Genomic DNA, 18,768 nt, shown 5'->3' with positions numbered 1-18,768 from the left:
TATTACCGTTTTCCCGGAAACGATTGCTCCTTCGATGGATTGTTGACGTTGGAATCAGTTACAGTCAATCCAGGTCACGCGTGCACAGTATTTCCAAGAATGAAATGAACATTCGAATTTCTCTTTGTAATGTCCGACGTGTGAATGGAAAGCTGGACATTTCTCTGGAAATCGTTCCGAAAAAGACGCATTAACTGAAAAAAGATTCAAAATACTTGGGAAACAATTGTTATTCTTGAAATATTCAATTTTGCAATGTAAAGAAAAATTCATAGCTTTATACCGTCAATAAGCTAGGGAAATTTATACGGGATCTCTGAAATCTCGTTGGCGATTTTCAAAACTGACATGTAAATTTCAAAACTTCGTTCAAATTTCAAAAATATCGTTCACGCGTGACCTGGGTTGACTGTAATACCTCAGTGCTCCATTTTAGGCCCGATGTTATTTCTCATCTATGTAAATAACTTGCCCGATTCGGTCCTGACGAGCCATGTTGCCATGTTTGCCGATGACACAAAGATATATAAATAAATTAAGTCTCAGGAGGATGCTGCGCACTTACAAGCTGACTCAGTGCTTGCTGGCTAGTTGACAGACATCACACTTACAGCTGCAGCTGGTTGGGATTTTCATTTCTTAAAAGTCTTGCTCACTGGCAGTGAAGAGCGGGTTTTTTTTCCAGGAACGTTAAATAGTAACCGAGATTGACGTAGGGACACCCAGCTAGTGTTTAGTGCAACATACGATTAAGTTTCTCCAAAAGGGTCGTTGGTACATGGGTACTTCTGAAAAGCTCGGCCTGGTGCACCTTAGAAGGGAGGCCTGGCTGCTTAGCATTTGCTTTGATTACGTAACCTGGCCATCTTTGCCGGAACTTCATGAATCAGTTTCAGTTTGTGGAAAATGAGTATTTTGCGACTAAATAGGTTACTTTCTTTCGTTTGTAGGCACAGAGTTAGTTTTGAAAGCCGTTGTGTAGCACAGTATCAAAGCGTTTTACATTACAGCTCTTTTAATGGAAGGTAAGGCGCTTTTTCAGCATTAAATATTTTGAGAGCAATCGTTTGGAGTTGATCTGATCATGATCATGATGCAACTCAGGGTCAGCTAAATATTGTTTGACGTAGACGTACATGGCATAACATATCATCTACTGTGAATGCAGCCAAACATTAATCTATATAGTTGAAAATCTGATTTCTTAAATGTATTTAGTTCACCAGTGAGATTAGCTTATGACAGTATTGATGCAAACTCTGGTAAAGAAGACTTGCCTCCTCTGGTGATCCTTCATGGACTGTTTGGATCCAAAAGAAACTGGAGAACGCTTGCTAAGCGCTTTCATAGAGAAACTGGTAGACAGGTAATTTTCTTTCTTCTTGTGAGTTGAACCTGATCCCTCACAGGAGGGGGGGTACCCCATACATTATAATTGAATGTGCGCAATGAATCGGCTTTGAATGCACTCCTTTAGGATAGTACAGTACCTCTTCCAGACCTCTATTTTCATTGGTCCCTAGTACTGTAGCTCCCATGGTTTTCTGCAGGGAATCCATTGTTCCCAACCAATGACCTATTGTTTCATTCTCCAATTATCACAGACCTCGAGTCGTGTGACTACTTAGTTAATATACCCCTTTGGGGTATACAGCACTATTGAGTACAAGCTATCATCTAAATGTCTTGGGTTAACAATAGACAACAAGCTGTCATGGCGAGAACACACCAAGAACGTTTGTAAGTCATTCAACAACAAAGTCGCAATCTTGAAAAGGATAAAGTTTTTACCGAAACCGATCTTGGAAACTATTTACTATAAAACAATTGTTCCCAGTGTTTTGTATGGTATTGTAGTCTGGGGGTCTTGCTTTTCAGCCTTGATGGACGACATCGATCGAATCCTTTTAAGAGCAACAAGAATTATCTACAAATATATCTACCCCATAACATCTGCAGTGATGACATCATGAGCGCCCCACACTGGAACTCTATTGTTTTATTTTACATTAAGAGACTTTTAGTTATTACGTACAACATTTATCATGGAAATAGTATGGAACCCCTAAATGACTTAATAACGAAACCTGAGACTACTTGTAATCTTAGAAAGTCCTGAAATGTTGAGGTTCATAGACCAAGAACAGAAGTGGGAAGATCTTCCTTTAAACATAGAGCTGCTCTATCGTGGAACCTCCTTCCTGATGACATCAAGAAATGTTCAAACCTGACTTCCTTCAAGAGAAAACTCAAGGAAAATAAGAATATTCTAAAATCCATCAGTTTTGCTAAAGCCTCCTGCAGCATCTCCAACAAATCTTTAGACTTCGAATATTTTTAATATTTTTAATATTTTGAATGCTGACTTTTGAATATTTATCTATTCTAGTTACATGTATCATTATTTATTTATTTATACTTTGTTATTTAATATCTAGGTGTGTATTAATTGATCATTTTAGATAGCGCAGGTCCACATCAGGACATAATGTCTTGCCAATTCCCCAACCTGCTTTACCAAATAAACTATGTATGAGCTTTGAGGGCAACTGTGAAATTTTGAGGACAATGACTTAAAGCCCAGAGTATTATCCTCCGATATACCAGCAAGCCGGAAAGGGGTTCATTTATGTTATAACCCTCCAATTAAATTCTGAAATACACCCTCTTTACTGTGGAAAAGACAAAACAACAAGCTGATGGCCACGGCATGATTGCAGCCAAATAAAAGCATTCACTAGATTACTAGATTTTGTTAAGTTGTGATTGGATTATTAAGACCTAAAACTGTGGGCTGCTTTCATTTTTTTTTATCACAGATTGTAACAGTAGATGCAAGAAATCATGGAGAAAGTGAACACAGTCCAGAAATGAATTACTTCCTTCAGGCTTTAGATGTATGTCATCTCTTCCAAGAATTAGAGCTTTCCAAAGCAGTTGTCATGGGACACAGCATGGGAGGAAAAACAGCTATGACATTTGCCTTGTCACAACCAGAGTTTGTCGACAGTCTTGTAGTTGTTGACATGTCTCCAACAAAACTGACTTTAGACGAGGATATTCCAAGATATTTAGCAACTAAACGAGCAATGAATTTAAATCTCATCAAGGACAAGCAAGATGCTGAAAACATGTTAATGGATGTTGTACCTGTAAGTTTTAAATTTACTTCAACTTTTAAATACATACCAACCGCTTTCTCTTAAAAACAGTCAGAAGGAGTGAATTTGAGGTTTACTGTAAGGAACCCTGGGAACACTTAAATGAGCATCTCCACTGAGGTATATGCAATTTAGAAGGAAAAACTTAAATAAAATATTTAAAGCTGAACAGAAAGTTAATTGTAACACCAGTTGACATGTAATGTGACCAGTTTCTCCCATTTTCCCCTAAAATGATTCAGGGCTCAAGATCTGAGGAGAGAATTTAGGGCATTAGCCCCCGCCCCCTCAAAGTCCTCCTTGAAATTCTGGATCTTTCCCTGAGGGAGCCTTTCATGCAGTGATGTCATTTTCAGGGTAGCCATATTACCCTCTCCTCTCCCAGGTGGTGACAATTCTGGAGATTAAACTTTTCACTTCTATGTTTAACAGATCACGCAAATTGTGTTGACAAATTTGTCTTTTTTTTTTTTTTTTCGTTTTCTTTTTTTTTCTTTTCTTTTTTTCAGAACTCATTTTTAAGGTCATTCTTCTTGACAAACCTTGTAAAAACTGAAACTGGATATGAATGGAGAATAAATTTGGAAGCCCTAGAAAATAACATCTTAGAAGTATCAAGTTTTCCAACAGATTTCCCACACCAGCAGTTTGATGGTAGAGCTCTTTTTGTTGGTGGTGCTAAATCAGACTATATTCGGTAGGTAGGATGATTTTAAAATAGCAGTTGTCATGTTTTGTGTTGTTGCTGAACTAGCTAGAAAAAGGATGGTTGTAACGACTCATGCCTTACTGCTGCTGAGGTGTAGTGAAGTTAATCCATGTCACAGGAAATATCCATGTTTGCTCATAAATTCCTTTTCTCACTGTCCAACTGGCGCTGAGAAAATAGCGGGACTTCTCCTGCTTTGGACACTGTGTATAAAACTGTGTTATCTAACATGTCAGGTTGTCTTTTTGTAGTCTCCAAATGAATACAGCTGTTACTTGGATTCTCACACAACACTTCTCTTACTACCAACAATAACAGTTACATGGGAGATTTCTCTCTCTTTTGCACTCTGTTGTGCTGGGAACAATCACTTTTTTTTTCAGGGTTGAAGAGTTTCCAGCCATCCACAAACTTTTTCCCAGAGCTGAGGTTAAATTTATACCAGACAGTGGGCACTGGCTACATGCGGAAAAGCCGCTGGAGTTTGTACAAACTGTGACTGAGTTCCTTGACAATTGTCTGCAGGATCATGATGAATTCCAAGATGAAAACTGAGAAATCTTGAAATGCCACTAACATACCATGATTTAAATATCACTTAAATTAGAGAATGATTGTACAGAGTACCAGAGTGTATTTATCTGAACAAAGAAATATCTTGTACCAAATTAGCATTTGAACGGGTGCACCAAATAAGGCCCTAAGTGACTTTTGATGTAAGGTCAAATTCTCCTTTTGTTTCCCAAAGTGAATACAAGGAAATTTGGAAGGAGAATCTAGCAATTTATCAGAAGTCACTTAGGGCTTTTTTCCAGGCACCCCTTCAATTGTGGGTTTTATGTTGGTTTGGATTTATATTAGAATTTTTTACATGTAAATGTGCCATTGGGCATCACCAGTAATGGGCTTCCAAACAACAACCTGTAGCTCCAAATCAGATGAGAGGAAAAGCTTGCCTCTGTGATAGTGACATTTCATGTCTCATCACCTAAATATGCTAACCAGAGGTGTATAAACAGTTATTTTGTTTCAGCGGTGGGCACATTTGAACTAGATTTGTTAACAGTAAAAATCAACATGAGGACATATTTAATAGTACAGACCCAAGCATCAGCAAAATGTGAGGGTACCCACAGTATTTTTTGGTTTCTTTGAGACCATGTGAGCTAATTAAGGGCAACTTGGAGGTCTAAGAGCTGGAGTCACAAAGCTCTTCTACAGCCAAATGGATCCAAACTGTTGTTTCTAATAATCGGCTTTTGTATCCAAACAATATTTTGATTAAGCCTTGTCTCAGATATGCAAATAGACCCCTAAAAATCTTTGCTATTTAATACAATTAATTTTATGTGTAAATAGGATATTTGGTGGGAGGACATACACTCCTGAAATAATATTTAAGCTGGATCCACATTACTGTAAATTATGAACCAGCTTTTTTTATAAGAAACAAATTGAAAGTAATAAATATACCACTTTTGTTTACATGCCTGCATCCTCACACTATTGTTTGCAAAAAGCTGTCAACTTGTTTTACTCATAATAATAGATCTGCAGTTTAAGTGTCAATATATTTAAGCATGGCGCGTTTAATTGGGGCATTCTCCAGATCAAATTGGAAATTTTAAAATGTTGGTTTTTCAGGAGGGGGAAGCCAGAGTATCCAGAGAAAAAAACTGATCCCATAACCTGATTTAATGTGGAATTAACAGTTTCTTTGATAGATGCTGGGATAATGACCTTCTATAAGAAGGACTTCTAATATTTACTTCGGGATGCACACAAGTTTAATCAGGATCTTATCAGTTGCCGTTTTTGTCCCTTATATACCTAATAATTTTTTTCTTATTGTACCATGCCATTTTGGGTCAATGACACTGCATAGATTCAACATTTTCTTTATCACTTGTTTCGTGCTCAGTATGTACGCTGAGAAGAAACCTTGCACTTAAAAATTGCTTGCAAGGGCTAGCAGGCTTTTTTGCGTGGTTTGGCATTTCAACATAAGGTTGAACATGAGGGGCGAAAGCAGAGGAGAGAAAACAAATCATTCTTCCCCATCCCTTCCCCCCAACCCCAAACCACTTTTCAGCTTGACTCCCATTTGTCTGTCTTTCTTATACCACAAACAATATTCAGTTTTCTGGAACAAAAACAAAACACCTGCATGGCTATCTAGCAGGTGAAGCAGACCGCTGGGTGCTAAATAAACACAACATTTTGTCCATCTTTCGTAATTTATTTTAAAAGTTACAAAGCACTCTTACAGCTCTCACTACAAATCCCATTCTCATTAAGTAACAAGAGTACATCATCAGCAACTGTGACATTAAATTCTTAATTTATTCACAGCAACGTCATTCACTCTTGAACACTTCCTAAGCTCAGGGTTGATTGGAATGCTATGACATACCTGCAACTCTATTTTAATACTATTTTATGAACCTTGTGTGAGCATTTAAATCAGTAAAATATTGCTAGAACTCTTGAACTCCTCCAAGGTTTTTGACAGAAGAGCATTGTTTCCCTAATTCCCCAACAGAAACATTCTACTGTGCCAGAAATAATCAAGAAAAATCCTAACTACCAAGTAAGAAAGTCACTAATCCCTTTAAAAGGGGCCTCACGAAAGCATGATGGCAAAGCCAACAAAAGCGTCACTTGCAAAAGAATATTCACTTTAACTGGTTTACTTTGTGATTATTATTCCAACCTGTTCAACTTGCGCAGTGTGAAGGAATAATTTATTATCCACTAACATGATTAATAGCAACAGCGTTCAAGTTCACAAAAAGAAAGAAAAAGTCACCATCATGTACCCACATTCTTTTTAAAACTTTCAATTTCGTCATTTCACGTTGTTGTCTTACAGAGGACACCAAATAAATGTACTAATATTTTAATGCATGTGCAAAGCCATTGTGTAACTTACTAATAAAACCTTTTACGCTCTCATTGCCATCACTGTCATGTTTTAGTAAGGTCCCTAATAATCTGCGAAGCTACAGAAAAACCTCCATGAGCAAACACCACTTAACTTGAGTGACCACTTGAGATTTGACTTCACATTTTTCTCTCTTTTTTTTTTTTTTCATTCAAATCACTGTATCCTGGATCTCTTGTAAGTGACCACTCTCTTCTTAGCTTACTGGGTGTTTGCTCATGACAGGTTTCAGTGTAGTAAAATTGATTAACTTTATTAAGTTTAAACTAAAGCTCCGTGTGCTCAGTGGCATCATCTTCCTCTTCATCAAATTCTTCTGTCTCAGGCCCTTCAGTTCCCTCCTCATCCCCAGGCTCCCCCTCTTCATCCATGTCTTCCTCCCCTTCCCATGGTTCATCAGGCTCCTCTGGCTCTTCCCAGGGTTCCTCAGGGACTTCACTCCTTGCCTCTTCTGATTTTTCCATGCCATGTTTTTCTAGAAGCTCACAAATTTCCTCCTTGGTTTTCTCTGAAACATCCTCCTCCTGGTAAACAGTGGGAAACAAAATGGATATTTGTTTTTATACAGTAAATGAATATTTCAAGACGCCTTTGTTTTTTCTGTCAAATCACACAGAAATCAAATGCACTGCATCAGACTGCATACAAGGTACTGAAAAATTGAACATTAAATAACTTTATTGTTTCTGTTGCTTTCATTCTCTGCTTAAAGATCTTCAAAAATAACTTGCTGTAGCAGTGCACAAGTTGGATTATTGGCCTTTTTTGGATTGGATTACTGGTCATAACTGTGAAGAAAACTCAAAACAAGGTTTTCTCCTCTCCAGACACACTTCAAAAGAGTACAGTCAACTCTCTCAAAGTGACCACTTCTCGTAAGCGATTACCTCCCGTAAGCGACCACTTCGTAAACAACTATTTTGTTTCTCAGTTAAATATTGTTTCAAGAGCTCTCTCGTAAGCGACCACCACTCAAATTTCTAAGGGACCGCGACCAGTTTTTATGACAGAAATTTGACAGATTCATTTGTTTTCTGTTTCCAGTAAGCAACCACCCAACATCCGCGTATGATCTGAGTAAATAATTACTCAGAAGTAACAAAACTTCAATTTTTAATGACGCTACCACGGACAACCGACAGTTTACAGACAGAGAAGATTACTATAATTAGATCTGTAGGTAAATGGGAATTGTTTAATACGGTAATCTGTGCCAAAATGTTAAACAAAGTTTCGTCAGAAGAATGAATAGATGAATGAATGAATAGATGTTGATCTTTCCCGTAAGCAACCACCTCCCGTAAGCGACTACTTTGTCGTGCACCAAGGGTGGTCGCTTACGAGAGAGTTGACTGAATTCCCATGTGCCCATTTCCTAGAAGGCACTTGTTGAATGTTGTTTAGCATGATGATCCGCATAGGTAAGGAAGATTTCCCCTGCTCCCTTGGGTCCTGGGAGGAGCACGGGCTCATTTCCAGAACAGTGGCTGGAGACTAAGCTAGAACATCTGTAGAAGATCGTCAAAACCATGAAAATTCAAAGTAACAGCTTGATCTACACTTCAGTGCATACATACCTTCACCACTTTCTCGTCAGCACCTATAAACACCATCGATGGGTCCTTACCAGGGATATACCTGATCTTTACATCATGGCTAAGTGTTATTAAGGGTTACAACATTTTTACAAATAACAATTTTTATCATTATATAATTACTTATTAGTATAAATAATAATATTAATAATACCAAAATAGTAATATCAATAACTAATATTATTATTAACATTCTCAATTTGAATACCATAAACCTCTTTTTACCAATCCCCACCCGCCCCCGCCCCCAACCCCTCCACAAAAAAGTAATTCAAGTTTTTGGGCCTATAAGGCTCTGGGATAGTTTGGTAAGTCTTCACATCATTTCTCACAAGGAGATAGAGTATACTCTCATGTTTGATCATTTACTTTTGCCTTTCTGATAGTGTCCGTGTGATGTAAGTTTCCTTTGTCTATTTGCAATCTCAATGTTGAGAATAAGCTTATAAACCTGTTAACCAATTTACTTGTCAATTTGTCAGCTTGTTTGCTAGCCTAGCACTGGTATTTTTATTTTTTGATGTAATGAACTGATGAACTATTGAAGCGAAACACTGTTGAACCAAACTCGTGCCGATTTCAAGAGCCAGAGTAAAACATGTTCAGTGTTAGTTATGAGTTGTTTTACCCAACGGAGGCAGAGTTGTTGTCTGAAGCAAAGGATACTAGTAAGGCAATAGCTCTCGAATGAAAGCCTTTACCTGTGAAAATCAACCAAAAACAACTGTAAGTTATGACTTAATACACATAGAATAGTTGCTGCATTTTATGCAGTCTACAATACAATGCAAAAAGTAACTCACATTTTGAGATTTGTTACACACTAATTTTTTTTTTTTTGGATGAAGGGGCGCTGTATAACATCTGTACATTGTAGCTGACATTCAAGGTGTGATGTTAAAAAAAAAGCTTAGCAAACCTCCCAGACAACAAGTTATAATATCTGACATCCAGCTAAAAACAAAAGGATAGATGTGATCTTCTATTCACCATACAAACATACAGTGTATTTGCATTGTAAATTAGAACATATATTAAATAGATCCATTGTTACCAGTGGAGCAAAATTATAACCAATTTCACCTACATGTACATTGTACAAGCAAATATGACACTGGTGTTAAAATAAGTACTACAATACAGAAAAATGTCTATATTGCTCATGTACCAGCCAATGAGAGCAATACAGAAATGCAATGATTGATCAATATTCTAATAAGAGCCTAGAAACCATAATGGAATATTAAATTGTTACCATGATAACCAAGAGCCCCCAAGGAACTATTATTAGGATGAGCATATCACATAAATTTTGTTTTAAATCTAAATAAATTAAAAGCAATGGCAAGGTTCAAAGACTCTACCTCTGGAAGAGAATTCAAACGTCATCCACCACAAGTCTGAGGAAACAAAAAAAAAAACATGATCGTAAATAATCGTTCTTTAGTTACAAGCTGTGACTGTATGAAAGGCATTAAATGGGTACAGTCTCAGGGTGAGAAATTACCACTGGCCAAAATAAAATCTATCATCAACTTTCTGGTTCCATTTTTTATCCTCAAATCTCCAACAATCCTGTTGCTAACTTGAAATTCCTAAGAGTGGGGGTGGCTGACTAGGTTCTCTCAGGCAAGTGATCACAGGTCTGAGTGAGTGCTTTTTGAGGGTCAATCCCCCTGCTGGCGAGTGCTCTCAAAATTTAGTTTCCAGTCCAACCAACAGGACCCAGCATATTTAAAACTCGAGCTCTACACTGCTTGTATCCTGACTTTTTGGGTTGGGACCACACATACATGTATACACTGTTTATTAGACACCAGAGCACATTTCAATGCTGGAACAAGAAGCACCTGGGAAAGTTAACTCTGGAAACCATAAAGTCTGTAGGAACCATCTGTGTAATAGATAAAGATTTTTTTTTCTGTGCCACTACCCAGCCCAACCCATCCTGTAAACTTAGTACAGACAACCAGCTGACGCGTCAGTGATAATGGCTTCGACAGGTAAAATCGTCTTGAATGTAAACAGGTAAAACTCGGTGCGCTAATCTTTGTCACGTAACCCGCAATTTCCCATATTTTACTATTCACCTTAGTACAAACATTTTATAAAGACAACATATTAAAAGCTAACCAAACAGAATATCTTATCTTAGGCCACGTCGCCTCGAGCCAGCTCAACCGACTCGTGGCCTATTGTAAGTCGAGAGTCATGAACCAATATAAACAAAATAAAACTACGCAAGCTTTTACAGTGTTTACAAGGTTTGCGAAGAATAGAAAACAACTACACTGGACTGTTAGGACTTGCAAACGTCTGAACACATCTGCGTGTTGAAGTGCTTCAGTTAACTATAAACACAGCTTCGACCTGCTTTCGATAATCAAAACCTTGCCTTTGCCATGCAAGCAGGCTTTCAAAACAAGCTCACAAAATGTAATATTAACGCTAACCTCCAAGCGAGCCCTCACAATAGACCCGTCGTTCGCCTCTTTTTGATCTTCACAAACTGTGACAGCAAAAGAGGAAAAGAGAAGTAAAGCAGATAGCGGCAGCAAACGCCACATGCTGCAGCCGTAATTCCTTCCTTCTTCTCGCACTTCGGACAAACAAGCTTTAGCCTCGTTCCCAGGGTATCCGCGCGAAGGGGACTTGCCCAGTTCTTCCGGAACTTGTCGAGATATTCCGAGTTTGTCCGGCACATGCCGACGACGACAGGAAATAAATTTATCTCCTTTCAATCATATAATTATTTGAAATCGCGGAGAAAAACTGGAGAACTGATGGAGAAGACGCCCAGAGAAAGGAGAACCAACAAGACACTCAACTTACATCTTATTTCGAGCCCAGTGTAATACTCGGGTTCGTGTTGGATGTGGATAAGATATGTTGAACAAGTGTTGAATCAAATTTTGAAACCGTTTAAAGGGGCCTACACAAGCTCAAGGCTGTAGGGTAGTGGGGTCAAGTTAAAGCTTTCAAGAGCTGCTGTTGTTGCTAATAACCCATTTCTGTGTTGCTGCATGTGAACCTCATTATGAAAGCGCGGCTAAGTGCAAATCTTTTCATAATAAAAACTTTGCGCTTAGCTTTCATAATGAGGTTCAAAGCAACTCGGAAATGGCCTATTGGAATAAGCCAGGGTTTAAATTCGCAATTTTACACCATCAGTTGGCATGCAACTTGTCACTTTTAGTAGAGTTCAACAGTGAAACCAAAGGTGTTTGTTAACTGTTATCACATTTATTGTTATTTAATTTTACATTTTATTCTCTTATTTCAGACGTAAGGTCCAAGTATGTGTATCTGCATTTACTGGTTCAGTTGCTAGGAAACAGAGTTATTTAGCCCAAAACAGAACGCAGTCACGTGACCATAAACACTGGTACCACTGAACACCATATTTGGTATTCTGTCATTCCTCTTGCGCGTTAAAAAGTAAAAATAACAGAGAAGGAGAACCTTCTCAGTAAGTAGAAAAAAACAAAGGAGTGTGTCCGACGAAAGTGCTATAAAAATAAACGACTCCAAAGTAAAAAGAAACTGGATTTCCGACACGAGAAGACGCAACTGCGTTCCGTAAAGAAAAACACGCCCGCCGTGGAAAAGAAAGAGTTTTTCATCAAATTACCTGTTTACAACAACGTTCTGATAACAGGGACGAAGTATACATTAGAAGGGCACATGACAAATTGTGCGTCTACAACTGACTAACGTGAAAGTGTTAAGTGCGATAGGCAAAACGCAGTCAAAGCCAATAGTTCTTCGGGAAGCATAATTTTTCTTACGCTCGTCTTTCTACAGACAAACTATTGCATCAATTTTTGCCTTACGGACCAAGCCCACTATGCAATATTGCGCGTTCATGCAAAGTGAACATAAACCAGGTTTGCCTGGACGCATCCCTAGTACCAGAACGGTCATTACTGAGGTCTAAGCTCATCCTTTTGATATCTTAGAAAAGTTTAGATCATCAAAAAACAAAACAAACTACCCACAGAAAGCGAAAACCGTGGTTAGGTGATCGCTTGCTTGACTGTTTAGTCTCACTCGCAGCTGTTCTTTGTCACGTCACGCAACGACGCTCCTGTCGGGAAGAGCGTCGTTGCGTGACGAGAAAAAGAACGGCTGCAAGGGAGACTTAAGCCTGTGGAACAAGCTAGACCAATTTGAGAATTGGCGCCTTAATGAGAATCCAGCTGAATAGAACAGAATCTACTGAATAGGCTAATACGTTTGTATAGGTGTTTTCTGTTGATGGCTTCGTTGCTGTAAGAAGTAAATTGTCCCGCAATACTACTGATTAAACTTAAAGAGATGATGAAACTTAACTGTCAAAACTCAACAACAGAATGGTTAAATAATTCATTATTGTTATTTTTATATCTTGTTCAGTAACTTCTCGCTTACGGGCCTCAATCTTAATCACGCTGCAAGTTTTGCGTCACGAGCCTCATTCACGAGTCCCTTGGTCCCCGATTATAGCGGAATACATAATTTTTTAATAGCAAATTTAATTCATTCATTTTACGACTGATTGTTCGTGTTATGGTTTTCGTGACTTTCGTGACCAGCGTCACGCAAAGCTACTCGTGACAGCCCTAAGAGCGGAAGTCTATTTTCCAGCAAGTATGACGCAGAAGGTTACTGATTGATTTGTGATTTCACTTATAAACTCCAAAGCTTTCACTTATCAACTGGTCACCAAAAGTCACAAAAAATAACGAATGGAGTGTCTACCATTTGCATGGCTTAAATAATTGTTTTAAATTTAATTAAGTAACTTCAATAGTTGAAACGTCTCTCCATTGATGCAGTGGGAGAGAGCATCTAAGGAGTTCATAGATTTTTCCACCCGCTATTCATTAATACATTTAATACTGTCACTTTATACGTTTTAAAACGTTACGTACGTTGAAGCATGACATTAATATACAGCCACACAGACAAAATTTTACCTATAACTTAACATAATCCTCGACTGTTACAAATAATATTATCACGTTTTTTACGTTTTTGTTCTATTTACATACATTTTAAGAGAAGACAAATAGTCATTTGATCAATTATATCGCGTAGGCCGCTCCTGTATAACGACATACCTTCTTTGGACATAAAATCTACTTCTCTCAAGAATTTCGCAATAAGTTAAAACAAAGGTCAAGTCGCCCTCTGAAAAATTCGCCTTCAACATCCTCGCACCAACCTAGTACCCCCCTCCCCCTGCCCCGTAGATTTTGACAAACTTGGTTGCCAACGTCATTCAAGTAGTGGCGAAACATTCAAAGGGCGACATGACCGCAATTCAGTATAGCACAAGGCTGATTAAATAACTAAGAAAACATTTCCTAACAAAGGCAGTTTGCCTTGCTAATTCAACTGATTTTCACTGGCGACTATTTTTCCTGTTTTACCAGCTACGGATCAATCCTGTTTTACTGGTTCTTGATAAGCTCTTGGACTTTAGCTACAAGTCCCCGCGCCACATTTAATGCGGCTTTAGCATCATGGCGCTCAGCCATTTCTGCAAGTAACAACAATGCAAACATTTGGTAAAGTTATGCGCCTTTTTTAAAAAACAATCCCTGAACCTACACCATTATTTCTTCAAAGGATTTTCTTGATATTATTTTTGATCTTACTGAGGAAAGAAGACGTTTAAGCCCAACTTAAGCCGCCGTTACACGTTGAAACTATTAGCTGAAACTTGTGTGCAACGGCGAACGAGACCAGTTTCACGAAGTGGTGTTACACGGTGAAACTCGTTTTTTCACCACTGCGACCGTTGCGAGCCGTTGCAGACGAAGAAAGCGGTTCTACTTTTCGTGAAACTTGTCTCGCAACGGAAGTTCGAAAAAGTTTCACGAAACCGACCATGTTACACGGTGCAACGCCTGCTGAAACTTGTTTCGCAGCGCCGTTGCACACAAGTTTCAGCTAAAAGTTTCAACGTGTAACGGCGGCTTTATAGGGCAACATTTCCATGCAAAGTGTTGTTGCGCGTATTGTTCAACTGGCAACAAACTTTCATGTTGCAAAAAGTAGAAACAACGTATACTTTCTGCAACATGAAAATCTGTTACGCGCGTTGGTTGCAACGCAACATTTGTCGCACAACAAGTAGCAAGTGCACAAAAGAAAGATAATTTTAGAGCAAAACATCTATTAACCTTGCTTCAGTGATCAGGTTGCTGATCTGTTTAAAACACTTTTCTGGTGACTTACCGTTGAAAAATTTGATGATGTCAGTGAAGTCCATCTTGTTGTCCAAAATTATATCTCTGAAGAATAAGAAAGAAAAAAAATCGATTAACATAACTTGGTAAGAAAGGGAATAAAATCTGCAGTCATGACTGTACGCACTTAGAAAAACATTTTGTACCATTCAAGAAGTGAAAATCTCTCAATTATTAGTATTATAACAATGTAATCATATTACACATTTCTCATTTCTATTTATTAGACTGGTTTTCAATCGAGTGTGGTGTACTCTAGCCAATCACAACAGACGCAAACAGGGCAACGAGCCAATCAGCATTTGAAGCAAAAAAATGTAACCGGCGCCAAGCGCGGGAAAACGCGTGCGAGCAAGGCACAATTAGTGTTAAGTTATGCTTCTGATTGGTTGAGAAAATGGCGCGAGTTTTGCTAACCAATCACAGAAGCGTATTTAAGCAAAACCAAAGAAAACGAGAATTACTTTGACCCTCCACTGGAAATCGTTCTCATAGCTATCATTAATAATTACCTGTAAAACTGAAGCAGCGCGAGGGCGATGAAGAGAACGAAGTGTTCTGAGGTGCAGTGCCTAGCAACCCAGATGGATTCCCATACTACAAACACGTCATCATAAACAAGCTCTGAAATGAAAAACACGCAAAGTAAAAATTGTCACAAGAAATTGCCACGGAGGGCAACACTGACAAATGAACATAATCCTCTTTGGTGCAATATACTCTAATTCCATTTACCTACGCAGAGTATGGACTTTGCAGAAGTCGTGCCACCCTGCCAGCCTATTTTGACTCTGGCTGGAAAAAAAATTATCCAGCAAAATATTCGCGATATTCAATGAGTTGCTTACAAAACCTGAAAAAAGGACTAAGCTTCTAGTTCAGAAATTATTTTATTTTCAATAAGAGATGAATTAAGAAAAAGGAAATATTAAAATTCGTCAGTTTTTACGATGGTAAAACAACGCAAGAAAAAATGAAACCACGGTGTCTGTATTCTAAACAACAACACTGCAAACGCAGGATAGTAGTAGCTATTGTATCATATCGTATCGTAGCCTGCATAACAAGCACTTATTGAGCCTAGCGGGAAGAGAGAGACATTAAGCGCGAAGCGTGACTCGCGAGAGCGGAGCGCGAGACGAGGGGGAGAGAAAAATAACCCCCTCCCTCCCCCTCGTCTCGCGCTCCGCGCTCGCGAGTCGCACTTCGTGCTTAATGTCTCTCTCTTCCCGCTAGGCACAATAAGCACCTGTTATGCAGGCTAATCGTATCGTATCGTATCGTATTGTTTTTCATTGTATTTTTGTTCCTTGCATGGTGTCTGTTTGTAGGTACCTCTTTTGAAGTCGAGAAGAAACCATCTGTAGCAGAAGTAGAAATGCGTCAAGTCTCCATTTTGTTGAAGATGTTCAAACATTTCCGGGTCCAGGATCTGATCGATGATAAAAACAAAAAGGAACCTTGCAAACACTGCATATGTTTCATATATTTACAGATACTGTACTGTAGTGATAAGCGCAGTGGAATACAACAACTTAACTCCCTTATTCTGTCCATTTTACAGGGGTAATAAATAATCTGGGGATCACGCACACAAATTAGAGTTAAATATTACATTTAAAAGGCGTAATTTCAAACTGGTGCGCTTCTGGTACAACCGGCAGGGTACGTTGTCACAATCATGGCGAGAAACTATTGCGGGCACTACAAATGCGAGATTTTCCCGTTACATTGCATGCTACAGTTTTGTTCCGAGACAAGTTGAAAGAACGTTGCTTATGTTACACCACTTTTAGTGAATAAAGAAGGTGACGTACCTGGATCAGCGATCTCATGTTTGCAAAATGGGTATCCATGGCTCCCCCGTGTGGGAAATTGTTGTTCATTCTTTGCATGAGATCCACAAAACAGCTGTAGGTAATGGCCTCTGTAAACAAAACAATAACAACATTAGAGTGAGGTGAATATGAACCGTGACTGTGATGAGAATTGTACAGGAGACTTACCGTTATCAAAAATGACAAGAAGAGGCGCCACAAGATCGCACATGCCCTGAACATAACCAACATGCAGGGTCTTCCACACGTAACTACAACATAAAACAAATTTGCAGGAGTTACACTTCAACAGTTCAGTTTACCGATATAGAAAATCCCTCCCAGGTGAGGTCAGCGGATAAATTTAAGGGGGAAGTATCACACAAATTTGATGTCATTTCAAAACCCAAAAATGTTTTTCTGTCAACAGAAACAAAACAAAAACAAAAAAAAGAAATTGTCTTGTTTTGTTATAAATTATCACCCAAGTGCAATAAAACTGTTGATTAGTGCCTCTGGCCAGAGACAGTAGGTCGGAATGGATAGGAACGACTTGAAAAATGTTAGGCTAACGTTGTCTAAGTTCTCACATTTTTGTTTCCAAAATGCGCTAGAACAGATCACGAGTTGTTCCTTTCAAAAATTGAGTTGATTTCTTTCCTCTCGTTGTTCTAGAATTATTTTGTAAGGTGACGGTCTTGTTTCACCATTTTTAACAAAAGTGGTCAAAACCCCATGTTGGACACTTCCCCTTTAAGTGGCATAACAATGAACGCTAGGTGGTAGGCCTGTGTTCAATTCAACAGAGTGAATGAACCAAAGGGCTCACCAGTGCTAATTTGAGGATCCCATTCTTCCAATCGAGAGCATTAGTACCTCTTTCCCCCACCCCCCATCAGGTTGGGATGCAAGTCTGATGGCAAAGTTATTCCGAGCGTTTTGCTACGATTTCCCAAATAGTAAAACTTACTGAAAAATCACACTCAACGTTTACAGCGCTTATTACCTGCTGATGACGTTCCGTAGTTTATTGAGATTTTCGTGCGTGAAGTATGGATAGTTTCGGTCACATCTTAACACGTCTTTCTCAATTCGATGGAGATTTAAACCAAAGTCATCGAGAAGTTCAGCCTAGAAAAAAGTGATACAAGACAGTTAACACAAGCTTTTGAAAGAATCGTTACGTGTATCTAGGACTTAACTGATTTTGCAAATAGCTTCACATTCAGTTTTTAATATAATCTCAGACCATTCAGTAAACACGAATGTTTGGTTTATCAACAGAGTTGATAACTAAAGGTAAATTGGCCACTGTAAAGAGATTCGAATGCTGACGTTTCGAACGATTACCTCTGACGAAGGGCTAACGCTCGAAACGTCAGCACTCGAATCTCTTTACGGTTGCAATTTATCTTTAGTTATCAGCTCTATTGATAAACCAAACCTCCGCTTTCTTTCTACTCCCCACCGACGCTGCGCCGCAGTTTCTTTAGAAACAAATCCCCTTACCCATTCAGAAAACAGTTTATCAATTAAATACCGGTACACTTTCGTCAGACGTTATTTCTGAAAGCGCTTCCTTTATATCCTTACTCGTTTTCTTTAAGTTTATTACTCAATCAAAATTTCTTTCAAAAGAGCAGTTTCCTTAGACACTCACCGAGTACGGACATGACGTTCTCGATCCAGTGCTCTCCTGGCTGCACTGTTTACAATACAACGACCCCTCGTTGTCTCCATCATCACTCTTCGCTTTTGATTCCTTCTCACCTTTTGCTTCCCTGTCCCTTGGTACATGCCCATTTGGAATATGGCTTGTTCCACTGCCGTTCACTTCCACCAATCTCTGGCAAGTTCTCGACGTCGAAATCTCCTTACTATTTTCTTCGCCATAATCGCTACAACAGCCACTCTCGGCATCATCGCCATTTTGATGAGGAATACCAAGCTGACCACTCATTAGCCTTGCCTTTGCATCTTCATCAAGCCCTTCTATCTCGGGCTCTTCAATACTCACTCTCTGGTGAGTGAAGGCCTCGGATTTATCCAGCCCGTTGTGGATCATTTCTAACTGTTCATAAACTTCATCTCTGCTTCCAGTACTGTCCATGGAGATGCCGTCCATCTCATGTTCTTTCTCCTGTTGTTGGATGACATTCTCCACATCTTTCCACTGCTCCATAATGGCACGAAACTCGTCTTGAGCTGCTCTGTCGGTCTCTTGCCGATCTCTTGGAGTACTTCCAAACTTGTAGTGTCCAAGCAAATATGGCCACACCTTAAAAAAAGACGCGCACATTAAAGCA

The 18,768-nt window shown here is 38.9% G+C and overlaps 3 protein-coding genes across 4 annotated transcripts in view; 1 reads left to right on the top strand and 2 right to left on the bottom strand.

Moving 5' to 3' along the window:
* The first annotated feature begins 430 nt into the window (after nucleotides 1-430).
* LOC146452722 (sn-1-specific diacylglycerol lipase ABHD11-like) lies at nucleotides 431-5,357 on the top strand. The gene is made up of 5 exons (XM_085097347.1): nucleotides 431-1,025; nucleotides 1,219-1,366; nucleotides 2,820-3,152; nucleotides 3,671-3,858; nucleotides 4,254-5,357. Exons 1-5 carry the CDS (start codon nucleotides 907-909, stop codon nucleotides 4,423-4,425), a joined length of 960 nt encoding a protein of 319 aa, XP_084953473.1. The 5' UTR covers nucleotides 431-906; the 3' UTR covers nucleotides 4,426-5,357.
* Nucleotides 5,358-6,088: 731 nt separating this feature from the next.
* Nucleotides 6,089-11,033, bottom strand: LOC146452721 (uncharacterized). Its single transcript, XM_085097348.1, has 5 exons — nucleotides 10,863-11,033; nucleotides 9,774-9,809; nucleotides 9,076-9,110; nucleotides 8,392-8,470; nucleotides 6,089-7,338 (listed from the first exon to the last, which is right to left on the bottom strand). The coding sequence occupies exons 4-5, from the start codon at nucleotides 8,425-8,427 to the stop codon at nucleotides 7,081-7,083; spliced, it is 294 nt and encodes a 97-aa protein (XP_084953474.1). The 5' UTR covers nucleotides 8,428-8,470; nucleotides 9,076-9,110; nucleotides 9,774-9,809; nucleotides 10,863-11,033; the 3' UTR covers nucleotides 6,089-7,080.
* A 599-nt stretch (nucleotides 11,034-11,632) lies between these two features.
* The window catches only part of LOC146452720 (small G protein signaling modulator 1-like), a 29,140-nt gene continuing 22,004 nt past the window's right edge, over nucleotides 11,633-18,768 (bottom strand). For both annotated transcript variants that reach the window (XM_085097313.1, XM_085097314.1), the window contains exons 14-21: nucleotides 18,123-18,740; nucleotides 17,469-17,593; nucleotides 16,652-16,734; nucleotides 16,463-16,572; nucleotides 15,981-16,077; nucleotides 15,158-15,269; nucleotides 14,635-14,690; nucleotides 11,633-13,933 (exon numbers count right to left, since the gene is read on the bottom strand). In XM_085097313.1, coding sequence (XP_084953439.1) covers nucleotides 13,845-13,933; nucleotides 14,635-14,690; nucleotides 15,158-15,269; nucleotides 15,981-16,077; nucleotides 16,463-16,572; nucleotides 16,652-16,734; nucleotides 17,469-17,593; nucleotides 18,123-18,740 — 1,290 coding nt within the window. In that variant the 3' untranslated portion in view covers nucleotides 11,633-13,844. The remainder of the gene's footprint in view (nucleotides 13,934-14,634; nucleotides 14,691-15,157; nucleotides 15,270-15,980; nucleotides 16,078-16,462; nucleotides 16,573-16,651; nucleotides 16,735-17,468; nucleotides 17,594-18,122; nucleotides 18,741-18,768) is intronic.

Source organism: Pavona decussata, unplaced genomic scaffold, assembly GCF_977016875.1.
Source record: "Pavona decussata unplaced genomic scaffold, jaPavDecu1.1 SCAFFOLD_366, whole genome shotgun sequence".
NCBI lineage: Eukaryota > Metazoa > Cnidaria > Anthozoa > Scleractinia > Agariciidae > Pavona > Pavona decussata.
The sequence above is the reverse complement of the archived record's forward strand: the minus strand, read 5'-3'. Positions and strand labels throughout refer to the sequence as shown.